The sequence below is a fragment of the Oenanthe melanoleuca genome, linkage group LGE22 (assembly GCF_029582105.1).
Source record: "Oenanthe melanoleuca isolate GR-GAL-2019-014 linkage group LGE22, OMel1.0, whole genome shotgun sequence".
NCBI lineage: Eukaryota > Metazoa > Chordata > Aves > Passeriformes > Muscicapidae > Oenanthe > Oenanthe melanoleuca.
Window position 1 is genome coordinate 2215201 of NC_079363.1, and position 19305 is coordinate 2234505.

Consider the following 19305-nt stretch of genomic DNA (forward strand, 5'->3'; position numbering starts at 1 on the left):
CCCATTATGACTCAGAGGGAGGATCTCAATTATTATTCCATTTTATCCTTATCATTCTTTTCCCATCCCCAGCCTCCCTTTAGGTAATTTTTGGCCAATTTTAGTTTTACATTGATCGACTTTAAATTTTAGCCCCATTTTCCTCTGCTGGCTTTCACTACCGAGCGAGTCACAGAGGGGAGGTGCCAGTGAATTTTTGCAGCACTTTCACTTTAACACGAAACCTGCTTTTGCCGGTAATTCTTTGAGCGACCCAAAACACGACTTTAACACCATTCCAGAGGTGACGTGATGCACGGGGAATCTGGGGGGGGGTGTGCGTGTGTAAGAACCCCCATAGGAATACTAATAAACACCAATAAAGAACCAGCAGCAGCTCGCCGAGAACCGAGCGACCCCCCAAACGCCATGCGGGACCCCCACATTGAGAGCGGGTGGGAAGCGGGAGCGGGCAGGGTTCGGAGGAGGGGGAGCAGCGCTTTTCTCGCCGGTGGGAGCGGAGCAGCCATGCGGCCACAGGGCTGGCGAGGCAAATGGCGGGAGCCACGTCACCGCTGCAGTGCAGCTGCGGCGGATGCGGCCGCGCCAGCGCCGCCAGCCCGGGCTGGGCTCCGCTCGCTGCCCGGTGACCCCGGCCTGGGGTGGCTCCGATGGGGCGGGAGGGGATGCGGGCCATCCCCCCCCCCCCTCCCCGCATGAGTTTTCCGCAAAGCTCTTGGCAAAACAGGAAGGCGGATTATTGGGTGCAAATAGCTCCGGGGATTAGGTGGGGGCTGGGGATGGTCATTCCCCCGCCCCGCTTGGCTTTTCCCCCCCCCCACCGGTGCTCTGTCCACGCTGGGGGGGCACAGTGGGACCCCAGCCCGTTCCCTGGTTTGTGGCACTCAGGGTGGTCCCCTCGTGCTGCGGATATGGCCGAGACCAACCCCACCCTAAAAAATGCGGGGTGTCCGAACCCCGCGGGGGGAGGCCGGACCCCCCCATCGCAGTGGGATCCGGGAGGGGCTGGGGGGTACAGATGGACTTGGGGGGGGGCTGCGCAGGCTGCAGATGGCCAGGGTGGGACCCCCGGGGTGCAAATAAGCCGGAGCGGTGCAGATGGGGCGGGGGGGTTGCGGGGGGTCCGTGCGGAAAAGCCGATTAAAAACCTGGAGATTGGGGGAGGGAAACGACACCGGGCGCGGCAGCACGTGCCGCCCCCCCCATGTCGCAGTTTTCCTCCGCAGCGGAGCCGCACCGGGCGGGAGGGGCGGCGGACGGGGGAGGAGGCGGGCGGGACCGGCAGTGCCCCCCCATCCTACGCGGCAAACGCATTACCGGGGGGACAGAGAACCACAGGAAGGTCAAAACCCCCCCACACCCCGCACTCCCCGTAAGGGGGACCCTTCGTGAAGCGGGGGCTGCACCCCACGACGGGAGGGTCCCCGTCGTGCCCCCCCCTCCCAGCCCCGCAGCGCGGAGGGCGGAGGAGGCGGAGCGCGCCACTCGCATTAGCCAATAGGCGATGCGAGTGCGCTGATTGACGGACGTGGCGGCCAATAGGAGGGCGGGGCGGGGGCGCTCGGCCCGCCCCCCCGGCCGGTATATAGCGGGGCGCCCGGGGGCGGCAGTAGCTGGTACTTGCGTCGATTCCTTGCTTGTCGGGACGAGTAGCCGAGCCTCAACCATGGTGAGGGGAGGGGACTGGAAAATGAGATATAAGACGGGACGGGCCCGGAGTATGGCGGGGTAAAGGAGGAGAAGGGCTGGATTTGGGAGATGCGGGGGATTGGGGGAGAATGGGTGCGTAGGAGAGGAGGGAGAAGGAGTGGCGGCGGAGAGACATCGGGGGCGGGAAATGGGGCTGGGGGATGTAAGGGTGAGGGGGATCAAGTCGGAAAATTGGGAGGGCATGAGGGGGAACGGTGGAAGCCGTGGGTGGGTAGAGCAGGGGCTGGGGGTGTTGGGCAGGGATGGAAGGTGAAATTCTTGATGGAGGGAGCACATCGGAGGGGGGGGTCACAGCATTCCTGGGGTGGCCACACGTGGTCTCCAGTAGCCCACCGGTGGGGGCGGGGTCAGCCCGACCGTTACCGTTCCCGCGCGCGGGAAGGCGCGCGGCAGGGGCAGAACCCCGCCCCTCGCCGGGGGCACAGCCCCGCCCCTCCCGCATAATCACCCTGCCCCCCAAAACCCGGCGCTGGGCCCCGCTAAACCTCACCCCTCCCTGGAGCACGAGGCTCCTTTCCCTGTTTTTTGCCCCACCCGAGCTCCTAAGGCTCCATGGTTCCTTGAGAGGGGGGGTTATGCGGGCCACGCTCCGCTCCAGATCCCCCCAAATCTCGGCCTCCCCCGCCCCGGGTGAGGAACGCGCGGAGCAGGTGGCGCGGGCAGGGAGCGGCCGGGAATGTGCGCGACCCTCCGGGGGTGACGCCATCGGCCCTTCCCCGCGGTTTCGAGTCAGCTGGTGCGCGCTGGGCCCCTCTGCAGCGCTGAGCTTCCTCTTCCTCCTCCTTCTCCTCCTCCCGACCTCGCCCTGCCCAGGCTGCCCGGCTGGAAAATGTCCTCCCTGGGCGCCATTTGGGAGCAGATGGTGGCAGCTGCGGGGTGTGGGACCCCCACAGCGCTGCCCACAGGTGGCTGCAGTCTGTTCCTAACCACGGATGTCACCCGACACATTCCTCCGCGGATCCTGAGTGACCCTAGCAAAGCTCAGCCGCGAGTTGGGGTGGCACTAAGGCACACCTGGGGTTTGGGGGTGCTGAGTTTGAGCCCCTGTGGAATTTTTTCATCCCGCAGAGGGCAGAATCCCAGCTCCTGGGAGGGGCAGGATGGGACCCTCGGAGCTCAGTACACTCTGCACTGGAGAAAAGGGGTGTTCCCTCAGATATGGGGGTCTCCCTGAACTTGGAAAGCAGGGTAATGGGGAGCCACCTGCAGAGGGGTGTCTGCATTGGAGCCAAGGATCGAGGGGACTGGGAATAGTGGGGAGCAGCAATAATCCTGGGGAGCCACAATTCCTGTGTCTCTGCCGTGTGAAGGGTCTCAGCTCCTGAGGAGGGGGAGCAGAATGGGACCAACAAAACTGAGCGCAGTGTGAGCATCTGGGCAGGACCTGGCCCCATCCAACACTGGGGTGGGACAGAGAGGGGACAAAAGGGGTGACCCGGTGCCGTGTGTGCCCCCACAGCGCGAGTGCATCTCCATCCACGTGGGCCAAGCGGGCGTGCAGATCGGCAATGCGTGCTGGGAGCTGTACTGCCTGGAGCACGGCATCCAGCCCGACGGGCAGATGCCCAGCGACAAGACCATCGGCGGGGGGGACGACTCCTTCAACACCTTCTTCAGCGAGACGGGCGCCGGCAAGCACGTGCCCCGGGCCGTGTTCGTGGACCTGGAGCCCACGGTGATCGGTGAGGGCGCGGGGGGCGGCGGCTGAGGCGGGGCGGGCGCTGGCGGCGGGCGCTGGGCGCTGACGGGGCCCGGGGCTGTCCCTCCCCGCAGACGAGGTGCGCACCGGGACGTACCGGCAGCTCTTCCACCCCGAGCAGCTGATCACGGGCAAGGAGGATGCGGCCAACAACTACGCCCGCGGGCACTACACCATCGGCAAGGAGATCATCGACCTGGTCCTTGACCGCATCCGCAAGCTGGTGAGTGTCCTGTGGGGTCTCACGGGGTGGGTCCATCCCTGAGGGGGATGAGGGGACATAGGGAAGCTCCAGGAGTTCCTGGCAGGTCCTTCTCAGCCCATCAGCACTTTGGGGCAGAGGGTGGGGCTGTCCCAGGAGGGACCTGCTACCTTCCTGGTGGGACCTACATGACTCCTGTTGTGCCTCCAGGATCTGGATGGATTTGTTGCGAGTCATTTCTCAACCTGCAGAGCATTCTGGCTCTCTGTGGGGTCTGGATCCTCTGAGTAACCAGGATCAACTCCTGCCTTTCCCTTGACCCGAGTCCCTTTACTCAGGGCTCTGCAGTTGCACCAGGCCAAGATGCGCACCCTGAGCATGGTGTGTTCCAGGAGTGCCATGGGGTTTGTGGGATTCTGTGTCATTTCTGTCCCTGGAAAAACCTTATTTCATCCCTTTTTTGAGGTCATGTGAGGTTTCTCCTTGATCTGGACTCTGATCCTGCTTGACCAACTGCTTATGAGCAGCTGTGCCAAGTATTTAACTCTTGCTGGGGCAGCTCAAGTGGATTCCGCCTTCCTTCGAGCAGATTGCCAGAGTCATGGGAGGAAGCAGCTGAAGGGAGAGGGCAGGAAGGGGTCCCTTTTCCTGAGGGCAGGTTATTTTGAATCACAGAGTGCTGTGGCTGGAAGTGGAGTGGGCAAAGGTGCTCCAAAAGTCTTTAAGATCCTTGGGGAAAATATGTGTCTTCCTGGGCAAGCCAGTAGGCTGAAGTTCAGAAATACTGACAGTTTGGTCTTGTTTTCCTCCTCCCACCTCGCAGGCTGACCAGTGCACAGGGCTGCAGGGCTTCCTGGTGTTCCACAGCTTTGGCGGTGGCACCGGCTCTGGCTTCACCTCCCTGCTGATGGAGCGGCTCTCTGTCGACTACGGCAAGAAGTCCAAGCTGGAGTTCTCCATCTACCCGGCCCCGCAGGTGTCCACGGCCGTGGTGGAGCCCTACAACTCCATCCTCACCACCCACACCACCCTGGAGCACTCCGACTGTGCCTTCATGGTGGACAACGAGGCCATCTACGACATCTGCCGCCGCAACCTGGACATCGAGCGCCCCACCTACACCAACCTGAACCGCCTCATCAGCCAGATCGTGTCCTCCATCACGGCCTCGCTGCGCTTTGACGGAGCCCTGAACGTCGACCTGACAGAATTCCAGACCAACCTGGTGCCGTACCCGCGCATCCACTTCCCGCTGGCCACCTACGCCCCGGTCATCTCTGCAGAGAAGGCTTATCACGAGCAGCTGTCGGTGGCCGAGATCACCAACGCCTGCTTCGAGCCGGCCAACCAGATGGTGAAGTGTGACCCGCGGCACGGCAAGTACATGGCGTGCTGCCTGCTGTACCGCGGGGACGTGGTGCCCAAGGATGTCAACGCCGCCATCGCCACCATCAAAACCAAGCGTAGCATCCAGTTTGTGGACTGGTGCCCCACTGGTTTCAAGGTGGGCATCAACTACCAGCCGCCCACGGTGGTGCCCGGGGGCGACCTGGCCAAGGTGCAGCGCGCCGTGTGCATGCTGAGCAACACCACGGCCATCGCCGAGGCCTGGGCCCGCCTGGACCACAAGTTTGACCTGATGTACGCCAAGCGGGCGTTCGTGCACTGGTACGTGGGGGAGGGCATGGAGGAGGGAGAGTTCTCAGAGGCCCGTGAGGATATGGCTGCCCTGGAGAAGGATTATGAGGAGGTGGGGGTGGATTCTGTGGAAGGGGAGGGAGAGGAGGAAGGGGAGGAATACTAAACGCTGGGTTCCTTCTGTCACTGTCGCATGTTCACGAAATGTCTGCTTCAAACACTTGAGCTTACTTGTGCACTGCGTCGGGTTTGGCCCTGTGGGCCCGACCAGGGGTATGCTGCCCTCTCGGATGTGATCATGCAGATTTTCCATGTGTCTGTACCGTGTCTGTGAATAAAAGGCTTTTAAGAGAAGCTACACTGTGTTGGATACAAACCCTCTGTGTCAGCGCCTGCTCTCGCCCCGGCCGCCTGGCCCCATCCCGTGGGAACAGACTGTCCCTATTGTCTGTGCCCAGTGAGGCAGCTGGCATGGTGCTGCTGCTACCCGAGCTGGCCAGCCCTTCCCTGCTCTGCTGCCTGGGGAGGGTGAATCCCCCACAACCCTGGGTTCCACAGGGTGGGATCCCACCGTGGCTGCTGCTGGGCTCCTCCCTGAGCTGCCTTTGATCTGCCGTGCCCTGCGCGGTGCCCCCAGCGCTCGGAAGCCCTGTCCTGCCCCCGCGGCTCTCCGGGATTAACGCGCCCGGGATTAGCCGTGAACCGGGATTAGCTCCATCCCCGTTCTAATCCCGGGGGGCTGCGCTGGGGCCGCGGGAGCGGCGGGCGGGCTCAGCCAATCAGCGCGCGGCACGCCGCGCTTCCACCAATCAGCTTCGCCTCATTCAAGCCTCGCAGCCAATGGCGGGCGGGGGGCGGGGCCTGACGGGCTGCGGATATTTAATTGCGATGAGCGGGCGCGGTGGGCGGAGTCACGGGAGGGGCGGGGCCAAGCGCGGCGGCGCTGGGCTGGAGCGGCGGGCCCGGAGCGGCGATTCCCGGCGGTACCGGAGCGGCTGCACCGGGCTGCCGGTACCGGCCCTGCCGTCCTGCGCCTGCCCGCAGCAGCCCCGCCCGGCCCTGCCATGCTGGCCGCACTATGGCCCCTGTGGAGCAGGACGCGCTGGCCGTGCGGGAGCAGCTCTTCCACGAGAGGGTCCGCGAGTGCATCGTGAGTGCCCGGGGGCCGGGGGAAGGGGCCTGGTGTGGCGGGGAGAGGTGGGAGCAGGGCTGGGAGCTCGCAGCCCTCCATGGGAGCGTGGGGATCCCCGGTGGCTGCTCTACAGCCCGGCTGTGGCGGTGCTCCACACCCCGCGCTTATCGGGGCCAGAGCCGCCGCGGCTGCGTGTGCCCGGCAGATAGCGGGGTGCAGGGCTGGACCCCGCTGAGCCCCTGCCGCGACCCCCCTGCCAGCTCCAGCTGTGCCAGCTGCGCTCCCGTCGTGCTGGGAGTGCTGGGCTGTGGTGGGGTCAGAGCCGGTCCTTGTCCCCAGGCCAGCAGCTCGGTGTCAGCAGGAAGGGACCCGACAGACCCCCTAAACCTCGGGTACCACAGGAGGAGCCAGCTGGGTCTGCTCCTCTGCTCCGACTGCCCCAGGCTCAGGGATGGGAATGATCTGGATGTCCTGCCCTGGCATCTCCTAAGGGCCTTGGGATGCTGCATGCAGGGCAGCCAAGTGGGCTGTGACCGGCAGTGCCGTGGCTACCTTGCCACATTCGGTGCCTACAGGGAGCACCTGGTGGCCACAGCCTGGCACCTCTGCCCTGGAGCCCCCCAGACCTTCATCCCAGGGAGACGCATCTCGCCCTGGAGCCGCTGCCTTGGCACGGGCAGCACAAAACTTGCTTGCCACGACCTTCACAGAAGGTGTTGAGGCTCCCCCCACCAGGCAGGGCGCTGGTCTGGGGGTACAGCCCATAGCAGGAGGGAACCTGCAGCCTGAGAGCCTTCACTGGGTAGAAGAAGGAGCAGGAGGAGCTGCTGGGCACTGCCCTGGGAGCCCAGAGCTCTGGGGGCTCCCTGCCACCCCACTGGCAGATCCTGGGGACCCTCAGCGAGAGAGTCAGAGCACCCTCAGTCAGGCAGGAGGGAGGTGCCACAGCTGCTTCCCACTGCACCTGTGCCAAGGTGGAGGATCCAGGCGACCTTTCCTCATCCTGCCGCGTCCCCGGCGGGATGAAAGGTCGCCGTGTTCCCTGAACATCGCCTGCTCTGGCGCGACCTCGGCGTTCCAGCGGGGGCGGGAGGGACACTGCACATGTCCTTGGCGCCTGATTCAAGGCTGTTCCCGTGGCCCTGCTGGGTGCTGGTGCCAGCAAGGCGAGGGCTGTGGGATCAGGCACTTCTGGGGTCTCCCACAGAGTCACAGATTTGCCAGCACAGGCTGATCCAGAGCTGGGTGGGATCTCAGTCCCCTGGCCTGGGTGCTGTGCCAGCTGTGGGCACCCCTGTGTGAACCCTGTGTGCAGCCCCCACTGAACAGATAGGTCTGAGCACACGAGTGGGGTGTAACCAGGGCCAGGAGTGGAAAAACAAATAGGGTGGAGCTGACAAGCCCCAGGGCTGGCGGCATCACCAGGGGTAGGAGCCAGGAGCAGGGGGAGGAGTGCTGCCCTCAGGACATGCCCACACTCCTCTGCCCACAGATCTGTGCCCTGCTCTTCGCCAGCCTCTACATCCTCTGCCACTTCATCATAACCCACTTCAAGAAGCACACGGATTTCACAGGAGGTAAGAGAGCTGCCAGAGCCAGGCAGCCCTTACAGCCACATTCAGCCTCCTGAGGGTTCTTCCTGCTCCTCCACTGCTTTCAGCCTCTCCTGGGAGCCCCAGTCCTGCCACAGCCTGGTTGCTGTGACACCAATTGCTGCTGGGTGTCCAGCTGCCCTAGGTGGGAGCAAAGCCCAAATTCCCTGGGAGGATTTCTGCAGCATTTGGAGAGGGAAGAACTTGGGCAGGGGGCAGGGAGCGATGCTCTGGGCAGCCCTACCTCCCCCAGCCCGTTGGTTTGGGATTTTGTCCCTGCAGTTCACGATGACGAGGATGCTGCTGTCAACAGGATTGCGTAAGTTCCTGCTTGTCCCCTTCCCTGATTCCTCCTCCTCAGCCAGGACACCGTGTGCTGTGGGTGCTGGTGACGCTGGGTGGCAGAGCTGTGACACCCAGAGGAGCCCTGACCCTGAGGTGATGCTTGTCCCTCGGGCAGGTTGGGGCTCTGTACCTTCACCCTGGCTGTGGCACTGGGTGCCGTCCTCCTCCTGCCCTTCTCCATCATCAGCAACGAGGTCCTGCTCTCCTTCCCCCAGAACTACTACATCCAGTGGCTGAACGGGTCCCTTATTCATGGTGGGTGCATGGGGTGACCCTGAGGTGTCCCCAGAATCTGTGGGTCAGAGCTGCCCTGCCTGGGAGCTCACCCCATGCTGTTCCCTCTCTTCCAGGCCTCTGGAATTTGGTCTTCCTCTTTTCCAATATGTCCCTGGTCTTCCTCATGCCCTTTGCCTACTTTTTCACAGAGTCAGAGGGGTTTGCAGGATCCAAGAAGGTGGGTGATCCTACAAACCCCTGCCCCAAATGTGTCCCCCCTGTCTCTTCCTCTGTGGCTCCCTGCTAACCCAGCTCCTGCAGGGCATCATGGCCAGGGTGTACGAGACATCAGTGGTGCTGCTGCTGCTGACCCTGCTGGTGCTGGGCATGGTCTGGGTGGCCTCTGCCATCGTGGGCAACGATGCTGCCAGTCGCCAGTCACTCTATGGTGGGTGCTGCTGGGTTCCCCCTGCTCCAGGGTCAGCCCCTGGCAATGAATGGGACAAGGGATGGGATCTCTGGTGCCACTGGCCTGATCCTGCTGTCTCCACAGATCTCTGGGAATATTATCTGCCCTACCTCTACTCCTGCATCTCTCTTTTTGGTGTCCTGCTTCTGCTGTGTAAGTTGTGTGCCCATGAGGCCCTGATGGTGCTTCATGCAATTGGGGTCTGGTTCATGGCTGAAGCCTCCAGGATCCTTCTGGGGGTGTGGGGAGGGGTAGGATGGCAGGCACCTCCTGTTCAGCCTCTCCTCCTACACAGTGTGCACCCCCTTTGGGCTCTCCACCATGTTCACTGTCACTGGGAAGCTGCTGGTGAAACCCCGGGTAAGGTGTCCCCCCAGTCCCTCTGCCCCAGCTTTGGGGGTGACTGCCCCCAGGGCTGCCTGGTCTCTCTCCTCTGGTATGGGGAGCCATTCACACACCCCTGCAGCCACTCACAGGCTCCTCACCCATCCCCAGCTCCTGGAAGACCTGGATGAGCAGCTGAGCTGCACGAGGTTTGAGGAAGCCGCTGTGTCGCACAGGATCCGCTCTGGTGGGTGCTGCTGGCTGGGAAAGGGGAGCATGGGGTGGACTGGGGGCTCCTCTACCCAACCACATGGGAGCCCTCACCTCCCCTGAGCCCCTTGGGTCTCCTCCTAGCAGGCAAAGCTTCCTGCTGGCTGAATCTGGACATGGAGATGCTGCGGGAGCAGTTCTTTGCCATCCGGAGCAAGAGGCGGAAGCTGGGTGAGGAGCCTGGCACTGGGTCCCTGGCAGTCCATGCTCTGTGGGAGATGGGGTGGGGGCTGTTACACCCCATCCTGGCACTTTGGGGTTCTGTCAGTGCTGTGCTCCCTCTCACCTGGGCACATCCTCCCCACAGAGCTGCGGCACCGAGCATCGCCCTGGCAGAGGAACCTGGGCTACCCCCTGGCCATGCTGGGCCTGCTGGCACTGACAGTGAGTGGCCCTGGGCTCCCAGGGGAGCTGGGGGGTGTTCCCATCCTCACCACTGCCCTCACTCCCTCCCTGCTCCTCCCAGGGCATCTCTGTGCTCATTGTCTGCTTCCACGTCCTGGAGCTGCTGCTGGATGATGCTGCGATGCCACGGGGCATCCAGGTACCTGGGAGGGGGGAAGGGACAGCTCAGGGTCATGTCCCTCACAGGTCTGGGGACCTTTCCTTCCTAACCTGTGTCCTCCTCCTCCTGCAGGATGCATCCCTGGGCCAGGTTTCCTTCTCCATCTTTGGTTCCTTTGGAGCTGCACTGCAGGTTGTCCTCATTTTGTATCCTTCAAGCGGGCACTTGTGTCCCCAGCGATGTCCCCTGTGTCCCCAACACTGTTCCCAGCACCATCCCATCCTGTTTCCCTCCTTAACACTCCTTGCAGCTACCTGATGGTCTCCTCTGTTGTGGGCTTCTACAGCTCCCCCCTGTTCACTCACCTGCTGCCAGAGCGGCAGGACACCCCCCTCACCAAGGTGGGAGCAGCAGGACGGGGCTGGGGGCTCCTGTGGGGGTGCAAGACCCTGTTCCCCACACTGTGTCCCTGTGCACTGCTTGTGGTGTCCCCACAGTGGTTCCTTAGTATTTGGAAACCCCTTCCCCAGCCTGGGGGCTCCCTGCAGCAGCACTGCCCCCCCCAAACCTCCTCCTTCTCCCCAGATCATCGGGAACTGTGTCTCCCTGCTGGTGCTCAGCTCAGCACTGCCTGTCTTCTCCAGGACACTGGGTGAGCCTCCCAGAGGGATCAGGGTGATGCCTGGGTGGGGGTGTCCCCAGGATTGGGGTGCCCTGACCAGTGTACCCCACCCCTGTGCAGGGATCACCCGTTTTGACCTCCTGGGGGATTTTGGCCGCTTCAACTGGTTGGGGAACTTCTACATTGTCTTCCTGTACAACATGGGCTTTGCGGGGCTCACCACGCTGTGCCTGGTGAAAAGGGTCTCCTGTGCGGTCCAGGCCGAGCTCATCCGTGCCTTTGGTGAGGACAGGGACACAGGGGTGGCTGCTGGGGGGTCCCCTGTCCCCCACTCTGTCTCTCACACTCCTCCTGTATCCAGGTCTGCACAAGCTGCCGCTGCCCGTGACGCGCTGCCGGACCCGCAGCAAGCCCTGCTAGGGCTGGGGGACAGGGACGTGTCCCCCCCTGCTGTGGTGGCCCCCAGGGTGGCTGCCAGCCACAGAGGTGGCCACAATAGCACCTGGTACCTCAGGGACATCAGAGCCCCTCAGGGAAACCTTTGGGGGTTGCCCCCCCCCGCTCTGTCTCAGCGTTTTGTGCTACTGAGCCTTGGCCTTGAGCCACATCCCCCCGAGGCTGTGCTGGCTGCAGCCCCCCCACCTCCCGTTTACAAACCTCCTGCAAGAATGGCTGGGCCCCCCCTGACCTCCCCTGGCTGCTCCCTGGGGTCTGGCTGAGTTTTAGATACTGCCCCACCTGGGGGCTGTCCTGACACTGTGGGAGGGGGTCGTGTGCTCCCTGCCCAGAGTCACTCCACACTCCATCCCTGTGTCACTCTGGGGCTGTAGGGGGACACTGGTTGTCGCTCCCCCTGCTCCAAGACCCTTGGGGTCCCTAACAGGGGGGCCTGGGGTGCAGGGGACAGCCCTTCCCCCCCTGGCAGCTTAGTGTGATGAGTACATCGGGTCTCTGTTACTACAGAACTTGTTTGGAGAAATAAATAGTGGCTGTTTTTATATAAAAAAAATTTAATCCGGAGGTTTTATTCCTCCCGAGGGCAGGGCCGAGTAGGAAGGGGGCAGGGGCGGGGTGTCCCTGCCTTGGGGGGGTCACAGTCCTGCCCCTCCTTATGGCCCCTATGGGGCCATAATTAACCCTCTTCCTGGTTGGGGTTAACGAGCTTCTTCCAGGCAGGGCCACAGGCGAGGGCAGCTCCCTGCCTGCTGCCCGGGCAGAGGGACCCCGCGGGTGTTGGGGGGCTCCGGGAGGCTTCGGGGTACGGGCTGAGCTGCCCCAAGTGAGGGGCGAGCAGAGGCTTCACCTGAGATGGAGCAGAAACTGCCCGGGAAGCGACCCCCACCCATCCTGCCCCGGCTGGGGCCGAGCCAGGCGCCCCCCGCTCCTCCATGGCGGGGGTGGGGGGCCCAGGCCCCCCCTCGCCCCCCCCAGCCCCCCCCGGCTGGGGCCGAGCAGGAAGCGCAGGAAACCTGGTTTATATTGCAGGAAATGAGGCCATCGGTGCCCGCGATTTCCCCGCGACCTGCTCCCCTCCCAGTCACCCCGGGTTGGCACCGGGGCTGCGGGGAAGCTGTGGGGGGGCCGTGGCGGCCGGGACCCCCACCACAACCCACTCCCAACCCTCCAGAACCCCGCTGCTGCCTCCTGCCCTCGCCGGGACCCGCGGGCGCTTCGCCGGGATCTCTGGGGTGCCGCGTCGTGGGGCACGGTCCCGGTCCCGGTCCCGGTCCCGGTCCCGGTCCCGGTCCCGGTCCCGGTCCCGGGGGTGCCCCGCTCCTGGACGCGCCCATATCCCTGCTGGAGCCCGGCGCCGGTACCGGAGCTGCCCGGCCCCATCCCCGGCGGTACCTGGATCCCTGGCGGAGCCCGGTCCCGGTGCGGGGGTGCCGGGGCGCGGAGGGGCCGGCCGGGGCAGGGCAGCCCGGCGGGGGCGGCCCCGGGGGATGTGGCCGCCGCTGCCGCCGCTGCCGAGGGCCGGCTCCGAGGCGGGGCCCGGAGGGGCTGCCCAGCGGCGGAGCCGAGCGGCCGCGGTGGGGGCAGCCCGGCCGGGGCGGCTGAGGGCGGCGCACGGTGCCGAGCAGCACCCGAGGCAGCCGGTACCGGGGGCTGGGCCAGCAACGGGGACGGGGACCGAACAGAGGGGACCGGGGTAGTGCCAGGGAGCGGGTCCCGGGAGCCGGGCTGCGCCAAGGGGACGGAGCAGGTGCGGATACCGGCGGCACAGGCTTAGAATAACGGGGGTCCTCGGTGCAAGTGACAGCGGGAGGAGAAGAAGGAGCGGAACTAGGAGAGAGGGGTCCCCGATCCCAACAGGCGGTGACAGGAGAGGTCCCAGGACCAGAATCGCGGCGTTCGGATCGGATAAGGGGAGGTTCCAGTACCGGAGCGCAGTGCCGGGACCGTGGAGAGGAGGGGGCGACAGAGTGCGGGATTTAGACGGGAAGGGGGAGCAGGACTGGGACGCGGGGTCAGATCCCGGTGCCCGTCCCGGGGCAGCCTCAGGAGCCGGGTGCCCTGTTCCAGTACCAGGGCAGTGCCCGGAGCTGGGTGACGGCGCCCGGTGCTGGGACGCAGATCTGCGAGGGTTTTTCCCTAAGGCTCGGACTGTGTCGGGGACCAGGACCGGACCGGGGTGCAGCGCCAGGCGAGGGGGTGCTGGTACCGTGGGCGCACAACCGGCGGCGCTCCGAGTGGGTGGCGGCACCGGCGGGGGGGGCACGCGGGGGTGGTCAATCGTCCCGAGCGGCCGCGGATCCCGCAGCAGCGACGGGACCGTGGGTGTGAGAAGGAAACGGCGCCGACCCGCCCCTGGCACCGAGACCATCTAAAAGCTCCGGGGCCACCACACCGGGACCATGCCCGCCCCAGCCGCCCGTGCCCCCGGCGACTGAGCGGGACCCGCGGAGGCAGCGGTGCCCGGCGGGCGGGATGCCCCGGTGGAGGCCGCTCGCCCTCGTCCTGCTCGGGCTCGCCGCCTGCCTGCTGGCCGCGCCGGTGCTGGGCTGCGGCCCGGGTCGGGGCCCGGTGGGGCGGCGGCGGCTGGGGCGGCGGCAGCTTTCGCCTCTGCTCTACAAGCAGTTCGTGCCCAACGTGCCCGAGCAGACGCTGGGGGCGAGCGGGAAGGCGGAGGGCAAAGTGCTGCGGGGCTCAGAGCGCTTCAGGGAGCTGGTGCCCAACTACAACCCCGACATCATCTTCAAGGACGAGGAGAACACGGGGGCGGACCGGCTCATGACCGAGGTGGGGGCTGCGCCCGGTCCGGCCTCGCTCCCGGGGGCGCGGGGGCGCGGAGGCGGCGGAGGGATGGGCGGGATCACAGCGACCCTCGACGGGGCTCATGGACCTTTCTCAGCCGGCACCGACCCTCTCAGGGGCTCACGGAGCTTTCCCGGCCGCCACTGATCCCCTCCAGGGCGCACCGATAATCCCGGGGCTCACGGATTCTCCCGAGTGGCACCGGCCCTCCCCGGGATCACGGAGCCTCCCGGGGCGCAGGTCCCTGCCGGGCCCGCACGGTGCCTCACCCCGGTTCCCTGCTCCTTTCCACGGCCCTTGGCAGAGGCGCGGCAGCACCGGAGCCCCAGGACGAGGCGGTCCCGCCGCATTATGCGTTCGGGACCGTCGGGATTAACGGGAATGGATGGCACCGGGGGCACGAGGTACCGGCGGCTCCACTCCGCCAGCGCCGCGCCCCAGGGTCAGCGCGGAGGGGGAGGCCGCGGTACCCCGATATTCGGGGGGAATTCTGGGCGGCGGGAGCCCGGGACGCGCCGCGCACCCGTCGGGATGCTCACAGTTACCATGGCGAGGGGCGGCCCCGCGGTCGCCATGGCGACGGGGGATGCTGCGAGTGGTCCAGGCGGCGCCGGCAGCTCCCGCGAGCCGGGACGGCAGAGGCGGCGGGGCCGGGGCGGCGGGGCCCGGCGGGGCCGCGGGCGCGGAGCCGGCCCGGGGTGCGGGTGGCTGAAAGAGCCTTTTGTGGCCGCGGCGGCATTCCCGGGGCCTGAGGTCAGCTCCGGGCTGGAAGGCGCCTATTGTGGCCGGGCCGGGCCGGGCCGGGCCAAGTGCATTCCTGCCCCCCCGCCGCTGCCGCCCCCCCGGCACGGCCGCCCCGGGCCCGCACCCCGCACTGCCGCCCCCGCGGCCCCGCGCTCCCGGGAGCTTTGTTGAACGGGGGAGGGGGCGGGTCTGGGGCACTGAGGGACGCTGTGACCTCGGTGGCTGCGGTGGTGACGGGGACTGTTCTGACCCCTGCACCCCATGGCGATGCTGCCAGTGCTGATGGGCAGAGGGACCCCAGAACAGCCTGGGACACCCCGCTCCTCCCGTCAGCCCAGACCCGCTGCTGGTTCAGGATCAGCTGCCCCCAGCTCTGCTTCACAGCCCCCCCACCAGGTTAATCAGTCACGGCCGTGGCCGCGGGGAAGGTGACACTGTCCCGGTGCCCGTCCCGGTCCCTCGCCTGTTCTGCCCGGCTGCCCGTGGAGCAGCTCCGCCACGGGACCCCGGGGCACGTTAACGTTCAACCTGCATCCAGGCAGGGGGGCAGCTCGGCCGTGACCTTCTCTGCACCCTGGGGGGGCACAGTATTTCCCCCCACAGCAGCCCCTCTGGGCTCCCTCAAAGCCCTTTGCTGGCCTGGTGTCTGTCTGTCCCTGTGGGGTCCCTGTCTGTTGTGGGGAGGGTGACACCGGTGCTGGCGTGTCCCCACAGCGCTGCAAGGAGCGTGTGAACTCTCTGGCCATCGCGGTGATGAACATGTGGCCGGGGGTGAAGCTGCGGGTGACAGAGGGCTGGGACGAGGACGGGCACCACCTCCCCGACTCCCTGCACTACGAGGGCCGAGCGCTGGACATCACCACGTCCGACCGTGACCGCCACAAGTACGGCATGCTGGCACGGCTGGCCGTGGAGGCCGGCTTCGACTGGGTCTACTACGAGTCCAAGGCGCACATCCACGTTTCTGTCAAAGCAGGTACCACACAGAAGGGGCTTCCACCAGGGCAGGGGGCTGCCATCCCCATAAACATCCCAGCCCACAGCCTCGCAGCCTCTGCTGCTCGCTCTTGACATCCTGGATCTACCCAAGATTATTGCTCCAGTTGGTGTCTGGCCCCAGAGGGTTCAGCCAGTCCAACTCTCCCCAGCCTACCTGGCCCCCTAATAGGCAAAAATCTCACTTTCCCCTCCAAATTTTGGCTGGATTGAGATAACCTTGTGGTTCAGCTCCTGGTGAGGGGAATAGCAATGCAGCTCCCAGCCCTGCAGCTTCCAGCACCACAGCTCCCAGCCCCACAGTTGCTCCAGCCAGCAGTTCCCATCCAGCCCAGAAGTGACAATTGACAGAAAGTGAAAATGGCCATAAATGTCACCGTTCCAGCCCGGAACAAAGGGCGTCAGTGCAGGGCGGACAAAGGGGCCCTGCAGCGTTCAGGAGCTGCACGCAGGAACTGGGGGAGCTTTGGAAAATACCCGCTTTGTTCCGGGGGCGGTTTGGGGGTTGCCGTTTCCCCTCTGGAGGTGGTGGCCCGGTGGAGGTGGCCGATGGGGGACACCCATAACTTTCTCCATCCTCCCAGATAACTCGCTGGCTGTCCGCACCGGCGGCTGCTTCCCCGGCCACGCCACCGTGACGCTGGAGAGCGGCGAGCGCCGGGGCCTGGCTGAGCTGCGCCAGGGCGACTGGGTGCTGGGCGCCGAGCCAGGCGGGCGCCTGGTGCCCACCGAGGTGCTGCTCTTCCTCGACCGGGACCTGGGCCAGCGCGCCTCCTTCGTGGCCATCGAGACGGCCAGCCCAGCCCAGCGGCTGCTGCTCACCCCGTCCCACCTGGTGTTCGCTGCCCGCGGGGCTGCCAACGGCTCGGCCGCCTTCCTGCCCATCTTCGCCCGCCGCGTGCGCCCCGGGGACGCCGTGCTGGCCCACGGGGCCGGCGGGCAGGGGCTGCGCCCCACCAGGGTGCTGAGGGTGTCACGGGAGGATGGCGTGGGGGTCTTTGCCCCCCTCACCTCCCACGGCACCTTGCTGGTCAATGGGGTGCTGGCATCCTGCTATGCCGTCCTGGAGAGTCACCGCTGGGCTCACCGGGCGTTCGCCCCTCTGCGCCTGTTCCACGGGCTGCTCTCGCTGCTGCCAGCCCACCCCGAGGGGGGCAATGGGACGGTGCCAGAGGCGGGCATGCACTGGTACTCCCGCCTGCTCTACCGGCTGGCCGGGGGCGTGCTGGGCCAGGAGGCCCTGCAGGTGTAGGGGTCCTGCCCCCCCCGTTAGCACACGGAGGTGATGCCGCACACTGGATGCCGCACGGGGGGCTCCAGCCCTGGGCACCCCCCGGACACGGGGAGGAGGGACAGGGGCACCCCCGGTGCTGTGGGGAGGGTGGGGCTCAGCACTGCCCTGGGGCACAGCCCTGTCCTGTGTCCTAGAGCCCCCCACAGCCAGGTCCCCACGCCTGGACCCCCACATGCTCTCCCGGTATTTATTGCTTTATTAACCACTGCGCTGGGGCCGGAGTTGGTGCCTGTCAAGCCACAGCCAGGCACCACCAGACCTTGTCCTAGGGCCAAATCCAGCTGGGGGGATGCCAAAAACACCCCAACACTGAGCACTTGGCAGCAGTTCCTGCCCATTGCTCTGTTCTGTCTGTCTCTGTCACCACAGTGTCACTGTCCCTGCAGCACAGGGTGGCTGGATGGGGTGTCTGCCATGGGCACTGAGTGTCTGCCATGGGCACTGGGTGTCTGCCCCGGGCACGGGCATCCCGTGCCAGGTCCAACTCTAACCATGCTAACCGCTAACCCTCCCTGCTTGAGAGTTTTATTTTTCTATTTATAAATGGTAATATAAATGTCCCCCATGCCTGCCTGCCTTGGCAGCGGGGCTCACTCCATGGGGCAGGGGGCAGCGTGCTTTTAACCACTTCAGTTTAAGAAACAAAAGAAATACTACTATTTAATTGTTTGGGAAAATAAAGAAAGTCTATGGCCCTATTGGAGCTGTGGCTGGAATGTGTAAGGCTGGGCTGGGGAGTCTGGAGTGGCTGGAACTGACCATCCCAGGGGGCTGGGGGTCCCTGAAGCTGGGCATCCTGAGGGGCTGGAGTATTCCAGGGGCTGGGGTTCACTTGGGTGGGGGACAGGCATCCCAAGCATCCAGATAGAGCTGGTTAGGGCATTTCAGGGGGCTGGGGTATCCCTGGGGGTTTGACATCCTGGGGCTCTGGTGCTGGAGGAAGGAGCCCAGTTCCCCCTGGACTTTCTGGCCCCAAGATGGGCAAAAAACTCACATTCCTCTCCAAATTTTGGCCAGATGAAGACAATCTCATGACTCAGTTTCTGGTGAGGGGATTAGCAATGCAGCCCTCAGGGGCTGGGGTATCCCCAGAGGAGTGTGGGTCTCTGGGACCGGAGTTGGGCACTACAGGAAACTGGGGTATGCCCAGGCTGGGGATCCCTGGGGCAGGGGTCAAACATCCTGAAATACCGCTGGGGCCTGGGGATCGTAGTGCTGAGGGAAACCACGATGGGGATCTCGGGGAGCAGGAGGAGGGTGCGGGTGTTCCCGAGTGTTTCTGGGCTGGGACAGGCTGGGGGGACACGTGGCAGGACCAGGACCCTCTTTCCCTCCCCATTCCCACTCAGATGCGCGACCACCACGTGGCCACGGCCCTTCCCTCCGTTTTTCATGAATGGAGAGCCCGTTGGCGCAATGCGCCTGCGCGGCCGCTGGGCCCCGCCCCCTCGGCCCGGCTCAGCCAATGGGGGCGGGCGGGCGGTGTTGTGGTCACGTGCGGCCGCCGCTGTAGTGGCGCTGGCCCCGCCCCCCCGGCTCGGCGCGCGCTTTTATTGCGCCGTTTGCCGCGCCCGCCCGTCCCGCACCGCCAACTTCCCATCCTCGGCTCCCGCGCCCCGGGGGGATCGCCCGGGGGTGTCCTGAGCTCCGGAGAGCGCTGCTGCCCTCTGGGGGTCCCTCCCGCCTCACAGGGCTGCTCCACTGGGGATTACCGGCCACGGCGGGTGCACCGGAGTGGTTCAGCACCATGGGTCGGCACCATCGTGGGGATTTGGGACTGTGTTCAGTCTGGGCAGCCTCCCCGGGACCCCCTGTAGCCCCCTTGATAAGGGGTTTCCATCTCTCTGTCCGGCTCCATCCCCTGTCCCGAGGTGAAGCCGGGACCACCCAGCCGTGTTGTTTCCCCCCACCCCAGTAAAACATCCCTGGCCCACCAGTTTGTGGAGGGAAAGTTCGTGGAGTGCTACGAGCCCACGGTGGAGAGCAGTAATTCCCACTCGGGAGGGTGGGTGGGGGGCTGCCTTCCCGGGGTCCTTCTTCCTGATGCCCCTGTGGGGCCCCAGGTGACAAGGAGAGATGTGTCCCCACTCATGTGGCGGGTGGGTTGTGCCCCAAAACCTTTTGCTGGGGGCTGAGGCGCCCCTGGAATGAGGTGGAAGTGGGTCTGAGCCCTGCAGGGAGGATTTGGGGGTCCCAGGCAGCCCCCCTGACCTGCCACCCTTGCAGCCCATAACAAGAGGCTGGGCAGGTGATGCTGGGGCAATTTGGAAGGTCTGGGGGTGTTATGGGGAT

At 65.4% G+C, this 19305-nt stretch overlaps 3 protein-coding genes across 4 annotated transcripts; all 3 read left to right on the top strand.

Moving 5' to 3' along the window:
* The first annotated feature begins 1523 nt into the window (after positions 1–1523).
* TUBA1B (tubulin alpha 1b) lies at positions 1524–5603 on the top strand. The gene is made up of 4 exons (XM_056514985.1): positions 1524–1669; positions 3170–3392; positions 3484–3632; positions 4435–5603. The coding sequence occupies exons 1-4, from the start codon at positions 1667–1669 to the stop codon at positions 5413–5415; spliced, it is 1356 nt and encodes a 451-aa protein (XP_056370960.1). The 5' UTR covers positions 1524–1666; the 3' UTR covers positions 5416–5603.
* Positions 5604–6162: 559 nt separating this feature from the next.
* Positions 6163–11733, top strand: LMBR1L (limb development membrane protein 1 like). Of its 2 annotated transcripts, none has more exons than XM_056514979.1 (17): positions 6163–6399; positions 7874–7958; positions 8256–8292; positions 8434–8573; positions 8669–8772; positions 8856–8982; positions 9088–9156; positions 9299–9363; positions 9499–9574; positions 9682–9768; positions 9905–9981; positions 10064–10141; positions 10235–10308; positions 10413–10503; positions 10688–10754; positions 10845–11006; positions 11086–11733. In XM_056514979.1, the coding sequence occupies exons 1-17, from the start codon at positions 6328–6330 to the stop codon at positions 11142–11144; spliced, it is 1470 nt and encodes a 489-aa protein (XP_056370954.1). In that variant the 5' UTR covers positions 6163–6327; the 3' UTR covers positions 11145–11733. The 2 variants fall into 2 exon arrangements, with proteins under 2 accessions (XP_056370954.1, XP_056370955.1); XM_056514980.1 differs by having other exon boundaries at positions 9685–9768.
* A 1001-nt stretch (positions 11734–12734) lies between these two features.
* DHH (desert hedgehog signaling molecule) lies at positions 12735–17715 on the top strand. The gene is made up of 3 exons (XM_056514994.1): positions 12735–13964; positions 15438–15699; positions 16304–17715. The coding sequence occupies exons 1-3, from the start codon at positions 13653–13655 to the stop codon at positions 16969–16971; spliced, it is 1242 nt and encodes a 413-aa protein (XP_056370969.1). The 5' UTR covers positions 12735–13652; the 3' UTR covers positions 16972–17715.
* The last annotated feature ends 1590 nt before the right edge of the window (positions 17716–19305 follow it).